The sequence below is a fragment of the Rhododendron vialii genome, chromosome 2a, assembly GCF_030253575.1.
Source record: "Rhododendron vialii isolate Sample 1 chromosome 2a, ASM3025357v1".
Taxonomy (NCBI): domain Eukaryota; kingdom Viridiplantae; phylum Streptophyta; class Magnoliopsida; order Ericales; family Ericaceae; genus Rhododendron; species Rhododendron vialii.
This window is the reverse complement of record NC_080558.1, coordinates 5,320,381-5,343,920: the sequence shown is the minus strand read 5'-3', so window position 1 is coordinate 5,343,920 and position 23,540 is coordinate 5,320,381. Positions and strand designations below refer to the sequence as shown.

The 23,540-nt window shown below is 39.2% G+C and overlaps 3 protein-coding genes across 6 annotated transcripts; 2 read left to right on the top strand and 1 right to left on the bottom strand.

Annotated features, from left to right (window-relative positions):
* The first annotated feature begins 847 nt into the window (after positions 1-847).
* LOC131316692 (uncharacterized) lies at positions 848-5,702 on the top strand. Of its 4 annotated transcripts, none has more exons than XM_058346124.1 (5): positions 848-1,110; positions 2,981-3,754; positions 4,222-4,410; positions 4,679-4,804; positions 5,315-5,699. In XM_058346124.1, the coding sequence occupies exons 1-5, from the start codon at positions 1,069-1,071 to the stop codon at positions 5,429-5,431; spliced, it is 1,248 nt and encodes a 415-aa protein (XP_058202107.1). In that variant the 5' UTR covers positions 848-1,068; the 3' UTR covers positions 5,432-5,699. The 4 variants fall into 4 exon arrangements, with proteins under 4 accessions (XP_058202107.1, XP_058202108.1, XP_058202106.1 ...); XM_058346125.1 differs by lacking the exon at positions 848-1,110 and adding an exon at positions 2,385-2,666; XM_058346123.1 differs by lacking the exon at positions 848-1,110 and adding an exon at positions 2,666-2,804 and having other exon boundaries at positions 5,315-5,701.
* A 1,247-nt stretch (positions 5,703-6,949) lies between these two features.
* LOC131316698 (large ribosomal subunit protein uL14) lies at positions 6,950-11,461 on the top strand. The gene is made up of 4 exons (XM_058346134.1): positions 6,950-7,083; positions 7,290-7,574; positions 10,851-10,892; positions 11,059-11,461. The coding sequence occupies exons 1-4, from the start codon at positions 7,071-7,073 to the stop codon at positions 11,139-11,141; spliced, it is 423 nt and encodes a 140-aa protein (XP_058202117.1). The 5' UTR covers positions 6,950-7,070; the 3' UTR covers positions 11,142-11,461.
* Positions 11,462-12,272: 811 nt separating this feature from the next.
* On the bottom strand, positions 12,273-19,784 carry LOC131316696 (peroxygenase-like). Its single transcript, XM_058346131.1, has 6 exons — positions 19,385-19,784; positions 16,815-16,964; positions 15,599-15,684; positions 13,195-13,289; positions 12,754-12,879; positions 12,273-12,655 (listed from the first exon to the last, which is right to left on the bottom strand). Exons 1-6 carry the CDS (start codon positions 19,488-19,490, stop codon positions 12,502-12,504), a joined length of 717 nt encoding a protein of 238 aa, XP_058202114.1. The 5' UTR covers positions 19,491-19,784; the 3' UTR covers positions 12,273-12,501.
* Between the last annotated feature and the right edge of the window lie 3,756 nt (positions 19,785-23,540).

Genomic DNA, 23,540 nt, shown 5'->3' with positions numbered 1-23,540 from the left:
TCACTCAATTACTTTCCTATAGTCAGTATTTTCTCGCGAATTCAAGATCCTAACATAGCATAAAAAATGATTGAGGGAGAACATTTGTCCTCAAAACTTTGCTATATTTCAGTTGTCATTGTGGGCAAGTTCTTTTATTTTAGAAAAAATAAAGTAGGTTGTGTGCTAAAAAAACTCTTCCAAAAACAAATAGAAAATGTTGTTGACCAAATATATTTCCTTTTTTCAAGAAATGAAAAACAAAACAATGAAAAATTGGCGATTTACTCTTTCAACAATAGGCAATTTCATTTCAAAAGTAAGAGCCATTAAAAAATTACTACATCACAAGATACAGGAATATTTCTAAGAGACTTTTACTGAGTTCACGGAATTTTACAATCCAGAATTTTTCTAAAAATAACCTAGTACGGACTCTACAAACCCGGCTAGGAATAGGGTTGGGTCTTGGAAAAAAGATCTCCTATCCAAATTGTGTTACATCAACTAATTTTCCAATTTATGCCCATTTATATTACTAATATTTGCATAGATTTCGCCATGTCAACAGGTCCCACATAAGACAACCTCCATGTTGTCACCTCTCGAGAAGAGATTACTCAAGTCCGGCTCCACGAACACTCATTTGATATGGGATCCAACATTGTGGGTGACCGCGGAGAAATCAGGAACATCAGGTAGTTGTGTCTTGGGAAAGACTGTATGATTTTCTTGGTTACGTACGACATTCAACATAGACATAGTCAATGAATGGTCGTCCGGTACTCTCGGATTTGCCGTACAGCTCCTATAACCTATATAACTAACTCTTGTTGTAATTTTGGATAAAATTAGATCTTCCCCCTCTCTCCTTCCTTTAAAAACCACTCTCTCTCTCTCTTAAATTTTCCTTTTCCTCTCTCTCTCTCTCTCTAAAAGTCTCAATTTTTCCCCTCATGGAGTTGTCTCCTCCATTGGTTTCAGCCATGCAATTGGAGCTGAGAAAAGGTGGCACTGAGTTTACATCAGGAACTAACTGATACAGAGACTTAAGGCCCCGTTTGGTTTGCTGTTTTCTCGAGACGAACGATGTTGAGGGACGTAGTTAATCCGCCGGAGCAACTTCCAATTGTAAATTTCTGAATTTTTTCAATGCTCTTTCAATATCACATTCATGCATGTTCGCGCTCCGATCAAACAAGATTAAATAAAATAGTTAATTGTATTTTCTTAATCACAATCCATATGCCCATGGGAAACCTGTTTGCATGGTCATAGAATTTTTATTGTTCTGTATTTGCATTGAGTCAAGTTTCATCATAAGCTCAATTTGTTCGCGTAACTCACCCAATTAGGAAATTTTCTTTCTGTCTCCAAACTCGTGATTTTTCCCCTCTTTTCGTTTACTCTTGAAAATTTCACATAAATTAGGTTGTTTTTTCATCATTGTGTGGTCCTCATGTATTAAAACGTGAGTCTCTGGCGTTTATGTTCTCTCTCTCTTTCTTTTGTCGACGTTAATATAAAATGTAATCTTGACCTTAATGGACCTTTAAGCAAGCCATGTTTCAATTCAATGTCATGTTCCCAAAAGAAACCACACATTTTCCCTTGCATTTCACCTTCTAAACCCTCTCGATAAAACGGAAATCGATTTCACTCTCTCGAACTCGAAATTCAAGTCTCATGAAAAAAAAGATGGATTTTGTAATACTTCTCACTGATCTTAAAGCATCCTCTGAATCACAAGAATGCATTTGTAACTCATCAAGGACATATTTCACTGGAAGAATTTCGATATGTGACCGGATTACTAATTTCACGGAACTGCACTTCCATAGAACACAAGGCACACGTTGGTTAATCAATCGCGTCTCTATTAGTCCGGCGAGATTAATCGTCCTATGGTAACATATACATCCCCTTATTCGTAGTCTGTTCAACCGAACATAGCCTGATCGATCATCAATTTCCGGGTCATTCACGGGTCATGCCAAAATCGGCTTTGACAAGATCATTTCAGAATCTTTTCAATGGCTTCCCACCAAGGTGTCTGCATAACCTAATCTTGTTTTCCCCAAAAAGACCATTCTTCCCTTGAAATTATTGGAGAATATCTAGCTCTAGATGCTTAATGTCCCGAGTTCTTGATTAGTTTTGATCAGTGAAGCAAACCTAATGCCAACACTACATGTGCATCACATCAATATGAGGCTTCCAATTCTCATTGTCTGTCCAATTTTGGAAATTTCTGAATCTTTCATCACATTGATATACAATGAACTTCCTTGTTAGGAAATGCTGTGTTTAATTGTTGGTTCTTCTTGTTTGCATCAGTTCCTACACCTCACATGGTGCACAAAATTCCCATATTTATCTTTGTTGCGCATTGTTTCCATCTCGCGACAATCCTCCTTTTTTCGATTCGATCTGCTTAAAATGCTTTCCGTTCTCTCACGTTCATCGTGAAAAGAAGTCTTTTCCATACACTTCCAGTAGTAGCTTTTCCCCCGAACTTCGATATTAGTAGAGCCTAAAAAACGAGTCAAAACACCGAACAAAAAACACAACCGAAACAGGGTTTACGACTTTTCGATATGCTCTGTGCCTGCAGAGAATCATAAATTGAACTAGAGTGTCCAAACACATCACATATTTATAGAGAGAGGGAGATTCCTGTAGTACAAGTGAGTCTTAATATAGAAGCATAGAGCTTCATTCTTTCTTCACAAAAATCTGTTTCAATAGTGACTCTGGAAATGGATTTTCTCATGAGATCATCAGATTTCAAGAACCATGCCAGAAGACCTTTGCCACTAGCAAAGGTTATGAGGCTGCTGGTTTTACTTCTGATTTTATAGTTTTAGTTCATTATTTGACTTCTGTTTCCAATAACGAACAACGCATATCAAAAGTCTAATTGTACGTTTTTCCTTGCGATGAATGGAATTTTTTTTGCCGATTAAAAAAAAAGAGTCTAATTGTTCGTGTTTTGTTGCAGGAAGATGTTTCGAGCCCCCTAAGCGCTCAACTTTTCGACCTATGTGATGCCGATTTATTGCGCGAAGCCCTGGAAAGTCCTGAAGTTAATTCCAGTCCTAATTTTTGCTACGAAGAAAGCTGTCCCTACCCCCAAAAGCTTCCCTTTGATCCAAACATAAACAGTCTTGCCAATAGTACAGTAGACAAGTATGGCACAATGCCAAAAACTGCCACTGCCACCGCCACCGCCGCAGATATGCCCCCTAACGGTCCAGTGACTACCGCCGCCACTAACAATACCAACAACGACCACCTGTCTATACTCTTCCACTCCTCGGAAGAGATCGAAAATGATATCTCCGCGTCGATAGATTTTTCGCCCTCGGTTCCATTTTCCCTGCCCGCGTACCTCGTTAACCAACAAGACCAATTTGATCTCTTCCAATCTCAAAATAGTTTTCCGCATTTCACTTCTGACCCCATCCCCCCTCTTATGGGGACTCATCAACTACCTTCTGGTTTCGAACGCGAGTGCTTATCGATCATGCCTTCATATGCGCGCTTGAATGCGAATTCATCGACTTCTAGCTCCTTTCTTGAGCCCAACACCGGCTCGTACTTGCCTAGCAACTTGACTGCCACTTTCTCTGCTCCTGATAATTCGCGGTTTTTCAACGGGAATTTGTACACGGGAAATGAAATGCATATTCAGGAATTGGAATTCCAAGGAGACAATGGTGGGATTTTCTGCCCGGAGCCTTTGCCAAGGATTTTTCACTCTGGCGAGCTACAGGTAATTGATTCATACCAAGTAAGTTATAATAGCATTCCCCGTATTGCATTGGAATCCTTTTTCTGTTCATAATCTTCAATACGAGCTTTTCGCATTCTAGTTAATTTCTCAAAACCAAACCAAATCAAACCGAGCCTTAAAGTCTCAATCAATTATGGAGGAGCTATGATTTTCGAATTGGGGGAGCATGCTGTCCCTGCGTGTTGGGCTCATCTGAGACGTCCGTGCTCGGCAATGGACGACTCAGATTTCATCTCGGCCGACGGCTGAGATCTGTTCAGCCTAGATGAAATCTGAGCCGTCTATTGCCAAGCGCGGATGGCCCAGATGGGCCCAACATGCAGCATGAACCCCGGGGTTTTCGGGTTTTCGAGAATTCGAAACCATTATACATGTATTTTCTGAAATTTGACAGTAGTTTTTCTTCTTCTTTTATGGCAATTGTTCGTCATATTTCTTACAAAAAGGCACTTAGCAATGAGAGTCAACATGTAATGAATGGGGTTGGGAGTTCTACTCCTTTGGCATCAGAGGTCTCAAGCTTGGAAGACTCTGCATTCAAGGGTACCACCAAACTCTCTGCTGAGGAGAGGAAGGAGAGGATCCATAGATACATGAAGAAGAGGAGTGAGAGGAACTTTAGCAAGAAAATAAAGGTCTCTCTCTCTCTTTCCCCCCTCTCTCTCATACTAATACACAGAGCAAGGAACGCAACTTTAAAAGACAACTACATACGCCAGGGTACTTCCAAAGTTGGTGGATGGTGCATGTAGGTCCACGTACATCGAATGGTTTTGGAAGTTGTGTTCCTAGAGTTTTCCTAATACATATACGATCTCTCTTTAATTATGCCCGCATATGTATGCACAAGTTTGATTTGTTCTTCCTCTATGCGAAAATAATCCCTCCTACGATCGAATGCAGTATGCCTGCCGGAAAACACTAGCAGACAGCAGGCCTCGGGTCAGAGGAAGGTTTGCGAAAAACGACGAACTAGGGGAGACGTCTAGAGGAGCTTGTAGCAACCATGAAGAGGACACTGATGAGGATGTAAGTTCTTGACCATAAACCATGTATGTTTCCCAAGTAAATGTGATATTGCGAATACACGGTCTATTTTTCTACAAGGCATCCAAAGAATCTTATAATATTCTTACTTCTATCAATGAAAATGAACGAATTCAATCATTAAAATAGACTCCATGGTGAGCCTGCCCACAAAGATGGACTAGACCGATCCAGTTTTACCCTATTCTAGAGACAATCCAACTTCAACATTTTAAGCAACGCGAAGAACTGCAATCGCTCCACGCTATATCAAGAAAAGATTTACTAATAGAAACTAAGATTTCCATCTTGTCAAAGTTGGCCCCTCTCTCTCTCTCTCTCTTGGGGCATCAAGTATAAAAAAGCACCTGAATGTAAATTACTACTGATGGAACTTGAGAAACACCATGGCAATAAGCCTATAAAGAAAGCTGGGTTAAAAGTTGTCGTCGACTCATTTTCGCAGTCTCTCTTACTCTTGCTTGTTTTTTTTTTTTTTTTTTGGGTTTCCAGTCTGTACGAGTCGTCGTGAAAGAAGAAGAAGAAATGGTGGATTCCTCGGATATCTTCGCTCACATTAGCGGCGTCAATTCCTTCAAATGCAGCTACCCAATTCAATCCTGGATTTGAATCACTCATCAGCTTTATATCATGAAAAAAAACCATTTTGTACATTTTTGTAGAGACCCCGTTTCGACCAAGAGTACTGGGTTAGAATAAGAGTTGAATGATTGAGCCATTAAGGTTTAATGTAATTGAGCCATCGGTACGCGCGATGTCGCCAGTTGAGACTTGTATATGCAGCAATCCTTACATGAAAAACTCAACTCCGCACACTTTGCGAAAAAAACTCTTGTATTGTACATGATATGGAATTTTTGTTTCTTTGATGAAAGCAAAGATGGGATGCCTCGTGGCGGAACCGCTATTTTTTTGGGGTGGTGTTTGCTAGTTTGAGTAGCGAAAAATAAGTTGCTTACTTGTCGGTGGTCTCTCTTGTCCCGAACTTTGCTATAGGGAAAGTCTACACTTTCCGACCCATTTTCCCGATCGGAATCCCAACGCTCTGCCGGGCCACTCCGGCCACCGGACGGATGATCCGAGCCGTCCAAAAATTCTAAAAAAAAATTCCGAGTGGGTCTTCGCGAGAATCAACGGCATCCGACGTGTTTAGGTGGCCGATCCGAACACTCCATTTTTTGTGTATATCTCGGATCATCCGTCCGGTGGCCGGAGTGGGCCCGGCGGGGCATCGAGATTCCCCGGTCGGGAACTGTAGCTTTACTCTTTGCTATAAGCAGGGGTTTTGTGCACTGATATGACTAAAAGCTGGATATAATTCTCGACCACGTAGCTACTATCCTAATGTTAGACGGAACTAGAATTTATCCTAATGTTAGACGGAACTAGAATTTTTGTGTAGGGTGGGCGAATATACATAATCAATTTTTTTTCTGGTAAATTTTTTTGCAATGTAAAAAACGGGTGTGAGACAACAACTTTGGGCTATTGGCCCTTGAAAAAAGCAAAATCGAATGACTCGCTGTGTTTTAGAGGCGGTGAATCGGCAAACATTGGGAACGTGTGTTTTTACAGGAGCACCAATTAACAAGTTACCTAACCTAAATCAATTGGGCAATTCTTGTAAATATTATCTGATGTGGAACTCATTATTCACACATGTTCCAACATAAAATTGTATTTTGTCAACAATTAATATGGGTACATAATGGGCTTAAAAAAAAGAGTATGGTGGAGCTGGATCCTTAAAAGAAGACCCTTGCTCCAAGAAAAGGCTCAAATCAAAATTCAGAACTCCCCGGTACCCCATTTCACTAAGCACTAAAAGTACTTTTAAGACTCTTTTTTTATTTTTGTCATTTATTTAAATTTTTTTCTCGTTTGTTAGTTTTGCACCAAATTTTCTTGACTTTTTGCTTTTACCAAAATATTTTGAAAAGTAATCACTTTTAAGTAAAAAAAAGTCGACTTTTTTGCCTTCTTTTTTTTCTTTCGAAAAAGTGATTATTTTCCAATATATTGAATAAAAGTAATTTTTTTTTACTCAATAAGTTACAAAAATTTGGCATAAAATGAACAATTGCAAATTTTTTTTTTGAATAAAAAGTTTTCTTAATGGAATGGGGCCTGGGTACCTTTCTGGTTATATGTGAAATGACAAGGGTGCTTAACGTCATTAAACCAAGATAGCTCCTCCATCTATAAATACCACACAAAACCCTAGCTGATTCTTCAGTCGCAGCCAAAAATGTCGAAGCGAGGTCTGTTCTTCTCCTTTCTTCTCAGAGCTCTCATATCTTCACGTTTATCTATATTTACGTACATAAAATTGTATTAATCTGCTGTAAATTTCGATGAGGCGGATCGCAAATCGCAACAAATGAAGAAGAGCAACGAGTTTGAATCGTTTGAAAACCATTTCTTGTTGATTAAAAAGCTAAATGGTCAATTCATTTCTTGTTGTTAGGGCGTGGAGGATCGGCGGGGAACAAGTTCCGGATGTCGCTCGGTCTGCCGGTGGCCGCCACCGTCAACTGCGCCGACAACACCGGTGCGAAGAACCTGTACATCATTTCGGTGAAGGGGATCAAGGGGAGGCTCAACCGGTTGCCCTCGGCCTGCGTGGGGGACATGGTGATGGCGACGGTGAAGAAAGGGAAGCCGGATCTGAGGAAGAAGGTGATGCCGGCCGTTATCGTCAGGCAGCGGAAGCCGTGGCGCCGAAAGGACGGCGTTTTCATGTACTTCGAAGGTTAATAGCTCTTCTTGTTTTAGTTTTTGGTTTGTTGGCGTTTCTGTTTTTCGATGTGGGTGATTTATTTTTGCTTATTAAGTGGCCTAATATGCATTAATAGATCCATTATTAGATTTATTAATGCTTTTGAGAGCATTTAATTTGGTCAATATAAATATATATTTTTGGTTCTTCCATTTCCTTTTTTTTTTTTTTTTTGATAGACTTCCATTTCCTTATTATGATGCTGCTTTGTGTCCTGTATAGCTGTTGCCCATTTCTTTGTCTTCACTGTTTTCCAATACATTGTCCATACTTCCAAAGTAAGCTATATGACCAGACTAAGTCAGGTATCCTCCTTTGTAATCGGTGGTTGATACAGTTACATGTCTGGAAAATCAAACGTGTCTATCGTTACAGATGTGATGTTGCTATTCAAAGCCACATTTGCTACATTAAGGCCTTACATTTTTTTAAGTGTTTTTTCTTTTTTGTGTAGCTTTATTCTGGTAATCAGTTAATGATTGTTCAGGGATGGCAATGTTACCTGTTGACCAAGTAATGTGTGGTATTTCTACCATATTTGTTTAATTGTGGCATCTCTCTCTCTCTCGTCTGTCTGCACTGTAAGGGCGTTATCACTTGTTCGTTGTTAAGTCACTTCTTAGTATTACTTGCTCCAAACTGGATAGAATTAAGATATAAGCTATATAACATTCTGCGAAATTCTCCTAGTTTGAATGTATCTAATATTGATGGACGCTTTTTTCGTTCTCAGCTTGAGTGCACTGCTTTTCTGAATTGTTGATGGATGTTGCCATCATCCTTTATCTGTCAAACCAAAGGTCGTATCATAGTGAGTTAGTGTCACCAGAGTAAGTCAGGTATCCTCCTGTATTTTGTGGTTGGTACAGTTACACGTCTGGAAAAGCAATTCTGCCTAGCCTTATGGATGTGATGGTGCTCTTTACGATCACATCTGCTCCATTAGGGCAAACATGTTAAGCATATAACCCTTTTTGTGGGAGTGGGTGTTTGAGCTCGAGTGATTTACTTTTTTGTGTGTGCATTTGTGAATACATGGGATGTGGGAGTGGGTGTTTGAGCTCGAGTGATTTACTATTTTGCCGTAATAGTAGTTGTAAAATTTTATGTTCTAGTAGGATAACTTTGGAAATCACTTATGTGACGCAACTTCAATTTGTTCAGACCTATGATGCACCGACACCGACACTGGGACACGGGAATTCTAAAAAAATGGGGACACTGACACGGTGGGGGACACGCCACGTGTATATTTATTTATTTATATAAATAATTAATTAATTATAGTTTGACACCCAGAAATTTTAAAAAATTACAATTTTGCCCCAATTTTTTTTTAAAATTTACAGTTTGACCCCCAAATTTTTTTAAAATTACAGTTTGGTCCCTCAAAAATTACAGTTTGGCCTCTACCGTGTCCCCAGCCGTGTCCCCTAAAAAACACGCCACGTGGCGTGTACCGTACGTGTCCCCGAGGTGTCCCCGTGTCCGACACTGCGATACTTCGACTTTTAGAGATGTCGGTTCTTCATAGGTTCAGACCAATTGGTGTTCTCCCTTTATTTGTTAGAATAGATGGTGTTGCTTTGTTTCCTGGGTATCTGTTGCTATTTTTTTTCCCTTCAATCTTCGTTAGAAGAGAATCATATTGGATTCCATAGGATATTGGCTAGCTAATATCACGGTTGATATCGGCTAGCTAATATCACTGTTATCACCAGACTAAGTCAGGTATCCTCCTTTATATTCAGTGGTTTATACAGTTACACGTCTGGGAAATCAAAATGCCTATCGTTACAGATGTGATGGTGTTCGAAGTCACATGTGCTACATTAAGGCCTTACATGTTCAATGTTCTCTCTTCATGTAGCTTTATGCTGGTAATCAGCTTATGATTGTTAGGAAATGGCTGTTGACCAAGTAATGTGTGGTATTTCAACCATGTCAGTTTAATTGTGACATCTTGTACTCTCTCTCTCTCTCTCTCTCTCTCTCTCTCTCTCTCTCTCTCACACACACACACACACACACGAACACACATTGCAAGGGTGTTGTACTCTTATCATAAGTTGGCTATAATGTCACTTCTTTGTTTACTTGCTAGAGTGGAAATAAAACATTCTGCAACATATTACCTCTCTTAGTTTTGTATGTATCTAAGTTCGCTGGACCTATTTCCATACATAATGCACTTTTTAGCCTGTAAAATTCAGGTCTCTATCATTGGGATTTATGAATATTTTTAAGGGCATCTAAATTTGCTCCCTGGAAGTCTTTTGTTTTTTTCTCGGTGTCTTTCTACACTGGTTGTTTGAAACATTGGTGGCTGTTGCCATTATCGATTGTCTTCCTCTTATTTTGAAGAGCCATGTTAAATGGATTGTTGTTTCATAGCAAGCTATAAATCACCAGACTAAGTCAGGTATCGTCCTTTATATTTGGTGGTTGATACAGTTACATGTCTGGAAAAGCAATTCTGTCTATCGTTACAGTTGTGATGGTGCTCTTTAAGATCACATCTGCTCCATTTAGGCCAAACATTTTAAGCTGTTTATCCCTTTGTGTTGTCATCTTAATGATTATTTAAGCTCAGCGCGGACTTTCGTCTTTCTTTTTGGCTGTTACCTAAAATTGGTATGCTCATGCATGCCCGTAGAAGATTCTAAATATGCTTCACAGATGCGTACATTGCTGTATTCTCTCAACCTTTATTCTGGAATCTGGATTACTTTGGGATGGTTTGGGGATTGTTTACCTTAATTATATCTATTTTTCTCCTCTTGCTCGGTGTCCTATGACGTGTAACTTTGCCTGTAAATGTTAGTTACACTCTGTAAGAAAGCCAGTTTAAACTGCTTTCTAATGGTTTTGTTTTGATTTTCAATTGGTATTTGATAATTTAAAAGCATGTTGAAGAACGGTCATCTACTTTCAAACATAATTTGTCGCAATTATATGTAAAGCATATGATGCGAAGTCTAACCTCCACCATCACCAGAATATGTTCATTTGCATTGGTTTTAACTTTTAAGGTAAGATCCTCCTGTACACCATCTTCATTTGCATGTCCTGTGAATGGTTTAATGTTGGTACATTGCAAGTTCCTCCCATCCATTAGAATTCTGTTGAACATGGATGTATCGAAAGTTAGTATGGAATGATCCGTGGCAGGTCACTTAATTGATGTTTTCTTCCCATGAATAATTGATTGTTTCTTCCAATGTTGATGCATGTTGGTTGTCACTGCAGATAATGCTGGAGTCATTGTTAATCCCAAGGGTGAAATGAAAGGTATGTCATTCACTAGTCATTGTTCCATTTGACTTCTTCCCAGCATAGCTATTTTCTTTTCTTCACGCTGGATTTTTTTGTACGTGTCTTGTAAAACATGGTTGTATTTTTGCCTATCCAAAACATGGTTGTATTTTAATCTAAGTAATTCCACCGGGGGTTTCAGGGTCTGCTATTACTGGTCCAATCGGGAAAGAGTGTGCTGATCTGTGGCCGAGGATTGCCAGTGCAGCCAATGCGATTGTCTGAGTTTTTGCTTGGTTTAGAAGTCCAACTGATTCAGGGTCAACACTTATTTCTCAGAATAGCTGTGTGTGGGTTTAGATGGACTTGTAGAAATACTTTGTTGAAAGGTGCTTGTATTGGTGCTGTCAATGGCCTTATTTGCTCTCAGATCAAAAAGGTTTTTCAGTTTTGGCACTGACTGTTAGTTTTGCTAGCATGTCGTTTTGGCTTCCAAGTATGGTTTAGATTTTGCTTTCATCGAAAGTTGCTCCGCATGTTGTGATGACCTTGGTAACCAGGGACTTGTTTTCAACTTTACTAGTTCATCCTTCCTTTCTTGGTAATATGGTATCTGGTTCAATGGATTTATCAACTAAACGTGTATGGACTTAATCAACTTGAACATTGTATTACATCAAGAAACGAAAACAAACATTAGTAGTTGTTTTACTATTTGCAGCAAACGAACCAACTTGCTCCTGAGCTGCTGGAGGCTCTGCTCGTGAAGGGCTCCACTTGGTTTTGCTCGCTAAGTAATCGATTTGAGATGGGGCTCAAGTTTTGGGTTCTTGTTGTAAATGAACCGATCTCATCGCTGTAAAGCTCAGCTAGGCTCGGCTCGTTTTCATAAGCTTGGCTCGTTTAATGAATAACCAGCTCAACTTGTTCACAAACAATTTGAGCTCAAGCTTGAGTTTGCCTTTTAGGCTCATTTAGTAAATGGCTTGAACTTGAACACTACAAAGCTTGATTCGGCTCAGTTTGACTTGTTTGCACCATTTGGCTCAGCTCAACTTGTTTGTACCTCTACACGCAGGTGAGAGTATATTGGTGAGTCTAACTACGACCAACCCTGGTGGTTAGGTGACTAACCTTCTACTTACTCGTGATGTTTTCATCACTTCTGGTGAGGACTCGAAACACCTTTTCCATCCTTGCTAGCATTGTTGCCCGTTGGATATTTGTTTCCATGGAGTAGGATGAAGTTTTTGTTTGTAGGTCATTTTCCGAAGAAAAAGCAGAGCAAGAGCTCACCCCAAGAGATGCTATTTTCTCTTACCGGTTGAAATCCTATGGTAATCATTTGGTACAAGTAGAGCAAATATACCCGAGGCGATTGGCTGAGACAGCCCCACTTCCTGTTTGCAAAAGACATACAAGAATGAGCTAATCGGTTTTTGTTTTCTTGATGCTTTGGTTCAAAGGATTTCGTTTTCTTTATGCAGATCTTACTGTGAACCCGACCACTAGGGGAACCATGTTAAACGTACATACATTCGGCCACAACAAAGTTAGCAAGTAGCAAAGTTTTCACCATTTAGATTACTAGAGAACTACTTAAGCCTTTATATTTTTCGTAAACACCATGGAAGCCAGTGGTGATTCAGCCCATCTTTCCCTCGGCTCCCTTGTGCATTTTGGCGCAGTATTCGAACAAACTCCCATCAAAGCAGCGCCTTATCGCCTCTTTCGACAGGAAACCTTCCTCATCCCTAGCGAGAACGTACAAAAGTCCCCACTCCAACTTACTCCCAATCCTTCATTTAAAAAAAATTACACAGAAAGATCAGGATTCAAAAGCAGAACATCTGAAAATGGAAACAGAGTCTCAGGGAGTGGAAAAGCACAAACAAACCAGCCAAACAAGTCAAACGCCTCTCGGTTGCCTTCCGTCATGTCCCAAAGTTCTCCTGGTGTGAGTTTATCAGGCACGGTTCGAGCATACTTGCTAAATATGTTCTCAAAGTTCACTGGCATATACCTGCATATTTTTTGGATAGGAAAGATGACAGATATCTAGTGGAAAACTGTTTATGAACAGAAATTTTTACACAGAAAACCTCTCAAGAATTATGTGGCTGGGATACGGAAATTATATGCTGCAATCGAGCAAACTTGCTAAAGATGTTTTCAAAGTTCACCCGCATGTAAAATGGTCACCAAAGTAGAATTTTAAAACAAAAAACCCAATCAAGAATTACGGGGCTGTGGCATTTCTAGAATTCATGCCACAATAGAAGGTGTTCGATAGAATGAAAGGATCATTCCATTTCCCATCCTCGTATATTGTGCTCACCTTCCTTCCGTGTCGTAAGTTCCAGAGTCACTTCCATGCTTGGCTCTGTGAATGTTGGCAATGTATATTGGGAGAAAAGGAGAAGGTATCCATCCCTGCAAGAAAGTGTGAGGCATAAACCAAGGGTAAAATCGTTATTTGGCCGTTGGCAATGTATATTGGGCATATTATTTTGAGTCCGAGTTTCTTCATCTGTCTTTTAACCTTATGACGCAAGTTCAATGAGAATTCCAATGCTTGAATTCTATAAGATTGGAGTAGGATCAGGTTTTTGAGGACTCAGGGTTACCACTATCTCTATCTAGAGTTGGGATGACCACTGATTATCTCAACATTGATCCATACAGTGGGGTTCCGGTTCATAGAAGGATATGATCAACTCGTTGATTGTTTGAAACTTTCTGAGCAATTGATCGAAGAACTGTGTTTACATTCATTCCTAATTACTTCAAAAAAGTCAACTTGAAGTTAAATGCATAAAAATAACCACAATACATTAGCAATTATTGGGTTGACATCCGGGTACATCATGAATCCACTGAAAAGGGAGATAATAATAACCAACGAATATAGGAGGGAACTGTAAGATAACCTCCAATAATCTCTGAAAAAGCCTACAACAAGCAGTGCCACAAGCTATAAATTAGTGCGATGCGATGATATTTTCAATGTAATTTATGTTTCAACATGACGAGGGTAAAATTTTCATATCATTTGAGGTATAAAATTTTTTGAATCCAAACTACTTTGGTTAAAAAGTAGTCTAGACAAGTTTTTCAACGGTTCAAACCACGTCCAAATCGGAGTTCGAGAGTGTTTGTGGGGAGACCACAAAGTTCGATCGATTGTTGGAGGATGCGCTTGGGGCGCAATGAAGTGCGCCTAAGACGCATAAACGTGCACAATATGTCAAACTTCGCGGGCTTGTCCTAAACACTTCTGAACTCTGATTTGTGTGTGGTTTAAACCGTTAAAAGGCTTGTCCAATCTACTTTCTAACCAAAGTAGTTTGGATCCTAGTTTATTTGTACATCAAAAGATACCCTCAGGTGGTCGAAAAACAAATTATTTCTATAAAACACTCACATCTCCCTCAATTTAAATCGGATCAAGACAAATTATATATTGGTTAATAAGGTTTTCAAAATACTAGAAGATGGTGGTGTAGATGGTGAAGTGATGGTGGTGGTTGGATGGTTTTAGGGTGATAGTGTTGGCGGTGGAGGGGTGGTAGCTAGTACTCCAATGATCTTTATAGATCTTTGTAGTGGCCTACTTTCTATCCCCTATTTATGAACTAAATTTTATTATTTTTATGCTGGGATTCCACTATCTCCTAGTACTTTGAAAATCCTCTTTATTGATATACAATATGTTTTTATCCGATTTAAAATGAGTAAGATGTGAGTGCTTTACCGAAATAATTTGTTTTTTTGACCAATTGACGGTAAAATGGTCATATCTTATGATGTTCAAATAAATTAGGATCCACAATACTCGGGTTAGGAAGTAGATTTGACAAGTTTTTCAACGGTTCAAACCACGAATCAGAGTTCAGGAGTGTTCGGGACAAGCCCGCAAAGTTTGACATATTGTGTACTTTTTATGCACCTCAGGCGCAATTCTATGCGCCCCAGGCACAATTCTATTCTCCCCAGGCGCATTCTCTGAAGTTCACAAACGACCAAACTTTGCGGTCTTGCCGCAGACAATATCGAACTCCGATTTGGACGGGGTTTGAACCGTTAAAAAGCTTCTCTAGCCTACTTTCTAACCAAAGTAGTTTGGATCCAAAATTATTTATCCATCAAAGGAAATGACAATTTTACCCTCGACATGTTAAAACATAAATTAGATTGAAAAAAATCCTCGCATCACACTAATTTTAAACCGTATCAAAATCTATTTAATATCAATAAAGAGGGTATTCGAAGTACTATAAATAAAGAGGGTATTCGAAGTACTATAAATTGGTGGAATCGAACCATAGAAATATTAGATTTTTGTTTACGAAAAGTTTGTCAAAATCATACCTAAAACAAAAATAATTAAAGAATACAGTAGAGGAGTTTGCAGGGGGTGTTGAAATGATAATCTGACTAGAGGTTTACGAGCAATAACATAAAACATTGGACGGGTAAATAGGAAAATAATCCAACAAGAATAGACTAAAGTTCAAAAATTCCGACGTGAGTTGGAGCCCGTCCCCCACTAGTCTTATACTAAATCCACGGCTGACAATCGTCCGATTTGAACTTGATCTGTGCTTTTCGTTCTTTAATTTACGTATATAACAACCATTTTAGCTACGTTTTGACAGCCACACAAATGCAATTGTTTTGGTATCTGTGTCAACACTGTTTCTGAACCTCATAACTTTTGTACGAGAGAGTATTTAACTTACTGGAAGAGTAGGGTAACTCAAAGCTCCATTGATAGCGACGGCCAATATCAGAGATGCAACCATGTTGAAACCAATTGCACACAGTCCTGCAAGCAAAAATTAAAACAGAAACAAAAATAAGCGAACAAGAAGAGTGATACACATTTACATGTTCCAATTCAATAATCTGAAAATCCTTTCGACCACATGCCCGTAAGCAAAAACTTGTGTAAATAGTTGGGGAAAGAGGCTCCGGTTTACGGAGTGGCCACTCGACCCAAGGTTGCCATGGTGTGATCCATTCTGGATTATCAGAAAAATTAAAAAAAAAAACCAAAGTCCGGGCTATTTGCAAGAATGAGTATCTAATTTTAACAGGCGCAACGCCACTTGTTGAAAGCTTTATAGTATCCTTTTTGTTCTGTGAAATTGGTTCACCGAAGGTTATGTACAAGCACTGGACATGGAATGTTTCCAAATTTTTCGTATCCCGACACAGTGCATTGCTATAACTGAAGAGGGATGATGTAGTTGTGCAATGCAACAGACTCGTTCAAGCCTTCAAGCCTATGTAAAAGCACAAAGGACAAGAAACAACTGAATATTTTTCATGGAACTAAACAAATAGAAGTAAGCTAAGGTCCGAAAAAACTACAGAAACAAAAGGGTAACAGTGAATACAGGGTTTGAATTCTATTGCATCAACTCAATACATATTCAGCACCATAATTAGACAATTATCTTATATCTCGGTTAGTTCAAATAGAAACAGTTAGTAAGCTAGGAGTAGAAGCCTGTAGAATCACATGCATCTTTCATATCAGTATGTACCATCGGTGTCAAGGAAAATATCAATGCTCAACCATGAAATAAGATATATTTCATAGCCTTGAACAACCAACAACATTTACATTTTTATGCATAATACACCTATTTATAGATACAAGAGTTGAGAACACTTGTGTGACAGGTGATCTTTCCTCCCACCTGCACTTCTTTTAATTGCAAAGCATATTCTTGGCGTGGCCATAAGGGGATTGACTACGAAGTGCTCGATCAAATTCAAACTTGTGACCTATGAGGCACTTGTTCTATCTCAACTTACCACAAACGGCCACCATTTAAAACGACAATAGAAAGAACAAAGTTGAATTTTGTGTTTCGTTTTTTTTCCCTCTTTAGTGTGTTTTCTAGGAGAAATTGAATTTCCAATATTAAATGATAGTATGAAAATTACCCGTATAAGTCTCCCAAGGATAAACAATCCCATTGTCGTCCATGTCGAAGAAGGCTACATGTTGCTGCAAAACACTCAATCCATGATGCAAATGGTTTGGTGTTCCGTTTGGATGCTCTGTATCAGGAGCAGCCAATGCTCTGGCCATATCTGAGTTCATAAAGACGAGTGAGCATAAAGCAAGATATTTTTGGAGCCTCATTGTCAATTTCAAAATCCTTTATCATACTTAAAGGGTTATTCTAGGAGAAATGGAGATAGGAACATGCAGATGGAGTGATTTCCTTTAAAAAGGAAAAAGATTGAGGGGTCAGATTTGGATTCTATTTGTGCAATAAAGATATCAAGTTACGTTAGTTAAAAACTAAGCATTATGCCTGGTTAACTTCATTGCTTGATATATAGTAGTTAAGTATCCAATTGCTAAACTTCTTTCCCGTACCATATTGTGTACAAAACTCATATAAAGTTTAAAAGCTTCTTGTTTTACTTTTGGATAGTTATGGATTTCAATTCAACAATTTATGAAGTCTCCAAATCACCATTGCCTTCTCTCTTTAGAGGGGTTTGAAGAGTTAGTAAATGAAAATAAGAGTTTCCGTGTTGTGTGGCCCTTATTTTTCTTTTGTTTTTTGAGAGAAGAGGTCAAGGAGCTTGACAACAGTAAAAAGAAGGGTGCCTTGAGGAAGACTGAAAAGCATCCCGAAGAACTCCTGCAAGTATCCCTGCCAAAACCAAGAAATCCTAGTCCCTAAACAACAATTCATTGTTACATTTTTCTTTAATTCCTTGGTTGGGGGTCAAGTCTCTATTTGGCTTGATTTCTACAAATAAACACTCCATAACTGAAGATAACTAGAGTCTGATATCAATCTTGCCACTTGCATCAATCCAATACATCCAAACCGGTACGGCATACCTACAAACCATGGTCTTATCAAGACTGCAACCCCCTCCCAGGGTCCCCTCCACCTCTCCTCTGCACATGAACACCAGAAAGCACCCCGATCACCTAAAACCCAGAACCAAAGAGACTGTTTATCACCATTATCCATTTGCATCTTTCCATTGCATCAAACTTATGAACCTCTCTATCAATCCCACAACCTGGCCCATGTCCCCGCTTTCATCAGGCCATTGACTCCATTAGGCTATCTTCTGCAATATGCATAGGCCATAGCACATCAGCTATGGTAAGTTAGCTCTAATGTGTTAGTCACCTGTCAGTGTGGCCAATCGCGGTATCATGAAATGCAGCCATTTGTCGGCCAATATTGCACAGTATCGGCTGATACATAAGAAAATGACATTATCGGAGGTCTAAAATCCCATTAGGTAACGGCCAATACGATACGTAACAGGCTTTATTTAAAACCCAGGTGTGGCCCTAATAAAAAATTTCCAACTTAGAGATCGAAGGAAAGGAGGAGGGAAACAAGAAAGAAGAACTTCTGTTGCAAATTGCACATTGCCTAGATTCTGAAACACATATATGGTATATGTCTACTTCCCCTGAAATCCAAATTTCTGCCCCCTTTTGTGTTTTGTTGTTGCAAAGATGACCACTAGTATTATTATTATTTTTTTTACGGACTATTATTATTTTGGACAACCAAATCTGTGGGCTTTTTTGGGCAAACATATTGGACCCTAAACTGGCATTTCTTACTAAATTAGTCAAAACCATTCACACACATTCGCTGCATCACATGCTTCCAATGCTTGAAGACCCTAACTGTCCATTTGATAAGAATGAAAATTATAGAAAATGCAAGAAAGAGACTGGTATTTGATTAGCATGAAAATAATATAAAGTGCTTAGAAAGTGTCATGTACAATCCATTTACGCCTAGTTACATAGCTTTCAATTTCTTGCTTTAAAAAATGACTTTTTTTTGTTGTTGTTGTGAAAGTTGCCACATCTTATAAAACTTCCTATCAGTGTTCTAAAAATCGGAATTAATCAGCGATTAATCGCTAGCAGAGCCTATCCGACTAGATCAGACTAATTGTTATGCGCTGATTAATCGCCCATTACAATTTGCTATGGGCCCATTACTAGGCCTTGAAGCTCGAAGGTGGCCATCCGCCCAACTAGCTCCTACCGACTTTTGGAACATTGCTTCCAATTAGGCCCATAATTTTTCGTTTTCTATCATGATCCATGCATTTGCATGTTAAGGGTGAGTTAGTAACTAGCAAAGTTTTCTTGCGATATTCTCATAGAAGTTTTCGTTCTAGTCAAATGTATAAAAGAAAATTTATTTTCTTTGCACTTTCTTTTCTTTCCTTTCCTTTCACTTCATTTTTTTTTTCTTTCCTCATTTGGACAGTTCCCATCATAATCTTCTTCCAAATCAAACGTACTCTGATATGCTCAGTCACTCTTCTGAAAAAAAGTTCACCCAGGAAGCCTAATATCACCGTAACCAAACAATGCATCATATTGACCCATGAAATGCCACAAACAGATACATACACTCACAAAATAGGAGTACTTACACACAGAGAGAGAGAGAGAGAGAGAGAGAGAGAGAGAGAGAGAGAGAGAGAGAGAGAGAGAGAATTACAAGGCTTAGGAAGCTTGGTCTCCAAATCAGTCCGAACCTTCCGCTGCCTAGTAACAGGCGCAAGAGGAGCCTCCGTCGCCAATGCAGCTCTGTTCTGGTTTTCCATCTCTGTTTCTTCTCTCTCTCTCTCTCTCTAAGGCCTAAGGGGTCTGGGCTTATATAGGAAGGCCTTTTTTAGAGGACCCAGTGGCGAAAGAAGTGGAAAAAGGGTACGGTTACACAGTAAAAAGGAAAATTGGAAGGGAAGGAGACAGCTAGCGGATCAAAGGGCGTGGCAAGCATGCAAATGGAGTGAGAGAGAGCTTTTGGGTGGGTGACAGTCTAGCAATGGCGGTGGCCACAAAGAAAAATTTGCAGAGCTAGAGTTCCATGAGGAGAAATATTTCTTTTTTCTGCACGAAAGGTGGAAGTAGGTGCTGGAGTTTGTCCCACGTAAGTTAATTATTTCTTCCAAAATTAGTATATGAATCTGGGCGGCCTCTTCACTCTCCCTCCGTCCCAAATTGAATTTTGATATCTGTGTCAATTTTAATTTTTTATATCTTTCAATATGAATCTCAAAAAATATTCAATATGAATCTTGTTTGTCTCGATTAGTTCTTGTTGTATATTTCATTTAATTTAAAATTTTCATATAATTTTGTACAGTTCGGATCTAGTCAGGACGTCCTGACCGGAACTTAGATCCGGACTACGATCTCAGCCATTGGATTGTGTTTTCAATGGTCCGGATGCACGGATAGTTTGTTCGCGCAAACAAACTATCCGTGCATTCGGACCATCGAAAACACAATCCGACGGCTGTGAGAGAAATCCGAACCTAAGCTCCTATCAAGACGTCTTGACCAGATCCGGACTGTAACTTTGTATCCCTTCTATATTAATTTAGTCAGTGCACATTTACTCCATTGTCATTGGAATGCCATTGCTTGGCAGAGGAGCATTAACCCATGCTTATTTACTCCCCTTATTCATTTCCTTGGCTGCCTTGGCAGTCCACCAACCCATGCTTATTTACTCCCCATATTCATTTCCTTGGCTGCCTTGGCAGTCCACCGGCTCCTCTCCCATTCCCTCTTTATGTTTTATGTCTTCTTTTGGAGTGATATATTGCATCATTCTTCCTCATTAAATGTACAGAGAAGAAAAAAGTATTTTTACTGTAGAAACTTTATGTCCATCTCAAAATCAATTGGCAATGAGTGAAGAGGTCCCAGATGTTATTAAGTGATCACTCATTCTACTCCCAAACAATGTGGGATTCATTTCCTTAACATCACCCCTCACGTGCAGCCACGTTTGAGGTCTGTCATGTGTGGCCACTTTTGAGTCCTATCATCGTGCAGCCTTTTTGCTGGTCTATCATCGTGGGGTGTGGATTGTGAATTTTTAAAATGTGGGGTGGAACGGGCCTCGCTCTGATACCATGTGGAAACTTTACATCCATCTCAAAACCAATTGGCAATGAGTGGAGAGGTTCCAGATGTTATTAAGTGATCACCCATTCCACTCCCAAACAATGTGGGATTCATTTCCTTAACACTTACACTTCTATAGCAACAAAACAAAACCATATTCACTCTGTTTTCCAGTTTGCATATTACTTTGAAGCTACTCTTATATTTTGAGCATACGGGCAATTATGGGTTCGTGAGTAAGCTTTAGCCGCACACAAAGCTTCTCGGAGGATCGTTGAATCTTGGGAGTAGAGCGTCATTCAACCCAGTGCAAAGGGGGCATATCTTCTCTTAGGAGGGCGCCACCATATGTGCCTCGATCCACTGGCTTTTCTAATCCCTATTTTTTCTGATTAAGTATCTTTGCTGCTATTATTATTGTTTTGCTACTGGTTTACAGTAATTTCTACTACTCTGTTAAAATTTAATCCAACAGTTTTATTATACAAAATTTTCAAACTCATGAAAAACGTTATAGATTAAAACATATAAGCGATAGAAAAATGGCACAAGTTTTAAAAATTGTCATCATTTTTGGGACTGAGGGAGTATATGAATCTAGGCGGCTTCTCCATTCTTTGTCAATTGGTTTGGAGTTGGATGCTTTAACATGGTATCAAAGCTAGAGTTTAGGAGAATTTATTCTCCTTGTTTGTGCTATAAGTGCATCGTTATTTGTTGTAATCCAAGTGTTATGATCCTTTGTTTACCTACGTGCAAGTCGGAGATCGCACGTGCGGAGGCACTCCAAAACATGTGAGTGCACATTTAATTTAAAATTTTCATATAACTTTGTATCCCTTCCATATTAATTAGTCAGTGCACATTTACTCCATTGTCGTTGGGATGCCATTGCTTGGCAGAGGAGCATTAACCCATGCTTATTTACTCCCCTTATTCATTTCCTTGGCTGCCTTGGCAGTCCACCAACCCATGCTTATTTACTCCCTTATTCATTTCCTTGGCTGCCTTGGCAGTCCACCGGCTCCTCTCCCATTCCCTCTTTATGTTATATGTCTTCTTTTGGAGCTACATATTGCATCGATCATTCTTCCTCATCAAATGCACAGAGAAGAAAAAGTACTCTTATTACACTTCTATAGCAACAAAACAAAACCATATTCATCTGTTTTTCAGTTTGCATATTACTTTGAAGCTACTCCTATATTTTGAGCATACGGGCAATTATGGGTTCGTGAGTAAGCTTTAGCTACACACAAAACTTCTTGGAGGATCATTGAATCTTGGGAGTAGAGCGTCATTCAACCCAGATCAGAAGGGGACGTATCTTCTCTTAGGAGGGCACCAACATACGTGCCTCGATCCACAGGATTTTCTAATCCCTATTTTTTCTGATTAAGAATTCTATCTTTGCTGCTATTATTATTGTTTTGCTACTAGTTTACAGTAATTCCTACTACTCTGTTAAAATTTAATCCAACTGTTCTATTATACAAAATTTTCAAACTCATGAAAAACATAATAGATTAAAACATATAAGCGGTGAAAAATAGCACAAGTTTCAAAAATTGTCATTCTTTTTGGGACAGGGGAGTATATGAGTATGGGCGGCCTCTTCACTGTTTGCCAATTGGTTTGGAGTTGGATGCTTTAATATGATATCAGAGCTAGAGTTTAAGAGAATTTATTCCCCTTGTTGGGCCATAAAATGCATCGTTATTTGTTGTGATCTAAGTGTTATGATCCTTTGTTTACCTACGTGCGAGTCGGGGATCTCATGTGCGGGGCGCTCCAAAACTTGTGAGAGTGCTATAAGGCGTGTAACAAGTTTTGGCTTCGGACAAAAAGAGGATTTGGTTTTGAAACAAAACATGTGAGAGTGCTATGAGGCGTGTAACATGTTTTGGCTTCGGACAAAACGAGGATTTGGTTTTGAAGGGGGTGCTAATCGAGCACAGCTCAGATTTGGCTCGACTCCTTCTTACACGCGTTTAAGCTTGGGACACGGGGGTTCTGACTAAAGGGCTATAGTGTGGCGTCCGAGCCATCCACCTCGGCAATCAATGGTTTGGATTTTATCTCGGTAATGGACGGTTCAGATCAGCAATGATCAAGATGAAATCCAAATTATTGATTTTCGAGATGGACAACTTGAACACCGCACAATAACTCTGTACTTGGCTCGAGTTTGATAATCTTTTGAGACTAATTATTCAAATTCGGCTCACATTTAAAAATTTTGTAATCGTGATTAGCTTGACTACTCGGAGAATTAAGATGGGAACCTGAAACAAAAAAGCATTTCAGCCTTCTACGGCAACTTTTCAACAATAAACAAGCAATTTTCGTCTTTTTCACACTGAATTCGTGAAATTGCTCTATGGAAGATTTTATAGGATTATTAGATTATCCATCCAGGTTACCCTAGTGATAAGGGCAAACTTATGCCTCTAATATGGCAGAGTTCGATTTTCACTTGAAACAAATCATGATTTAAATGGGAGGCCATGGCGGGTTGTTGTGTTAAGTGTCTTCCGAGAATTAGCCGTGGTGGGCATAAGCGGATCTGGACATGTCCGTTATCCAAAAAAATAAAAAAATTTATAGGATTTATGAACCCTTAAATTTTCAAATCTCACAGAAGAAAATTTTCAATTTGGTACGCAAGAATACAGGAAACACGTACTAATGATGTAAAGAATGGAAGGTCACACCTCATATCTTTTGGATATTTGTTG

Coding starts and splice junctions, on each gene's coding strand:
- LOC131316692 (XM_058346122.1), top strand. CDS start 2,739: ATGGATTTTCTCATGAGATCATCAGATTTCAAGAACCATGCCAGAAGA. Junction 3,755..4,221: donor TTCACTCTGGCGAGCTACAG/GTAATTGATTCA, acceptor TCTTACAAAAAG/GCACTTAGCAATGAGAGTCA. Junction 4,411..4,678: donor ACTTTAGCAAGAAAATAAAG/GTCTCTCTCTCT, acceptor GATCGAATGCAG/TATGCCTGCCGGAAAACACT.
- LOC131316698 (XM_058346134.1), top strand. Junction 7,575..10,850: donor CGTTTTCATGTACTTCGAAG/GTTAATAGCTCT, acceptor TTGTCACTGCAG/ATAATGCTGGAGTCATTGTT. Junction 10,893..11,058: donor TCCCAAGGGTGAAATGAAAG/GTATGTCATTCA, acceptor CGGGGGTTTCAG/GGTCTGCTATTACTGGTCCA.
- LOC131316696 (XM_058346131.1), bottom strand. CDS start 19,490: ATGGAAAACCAGAACAGAGCTGCATTGGCGACGGAGGCTCCTCTTGCG. Junction 16,965..19,384: donor GACCAAGCTTCCTAAGCCTT/GTAATTCTCTCT, acceptor TTATGAACTCAG/ATATGGCCAGAGCATTGGCT. Junction 12,656..12,753: donor GCGTTTGACTTGTTTGGCTG/GTTTGTTTGTGC, acceptor TTTTAAATGAAG/GATTGGGAGTAAGTTGGAGT.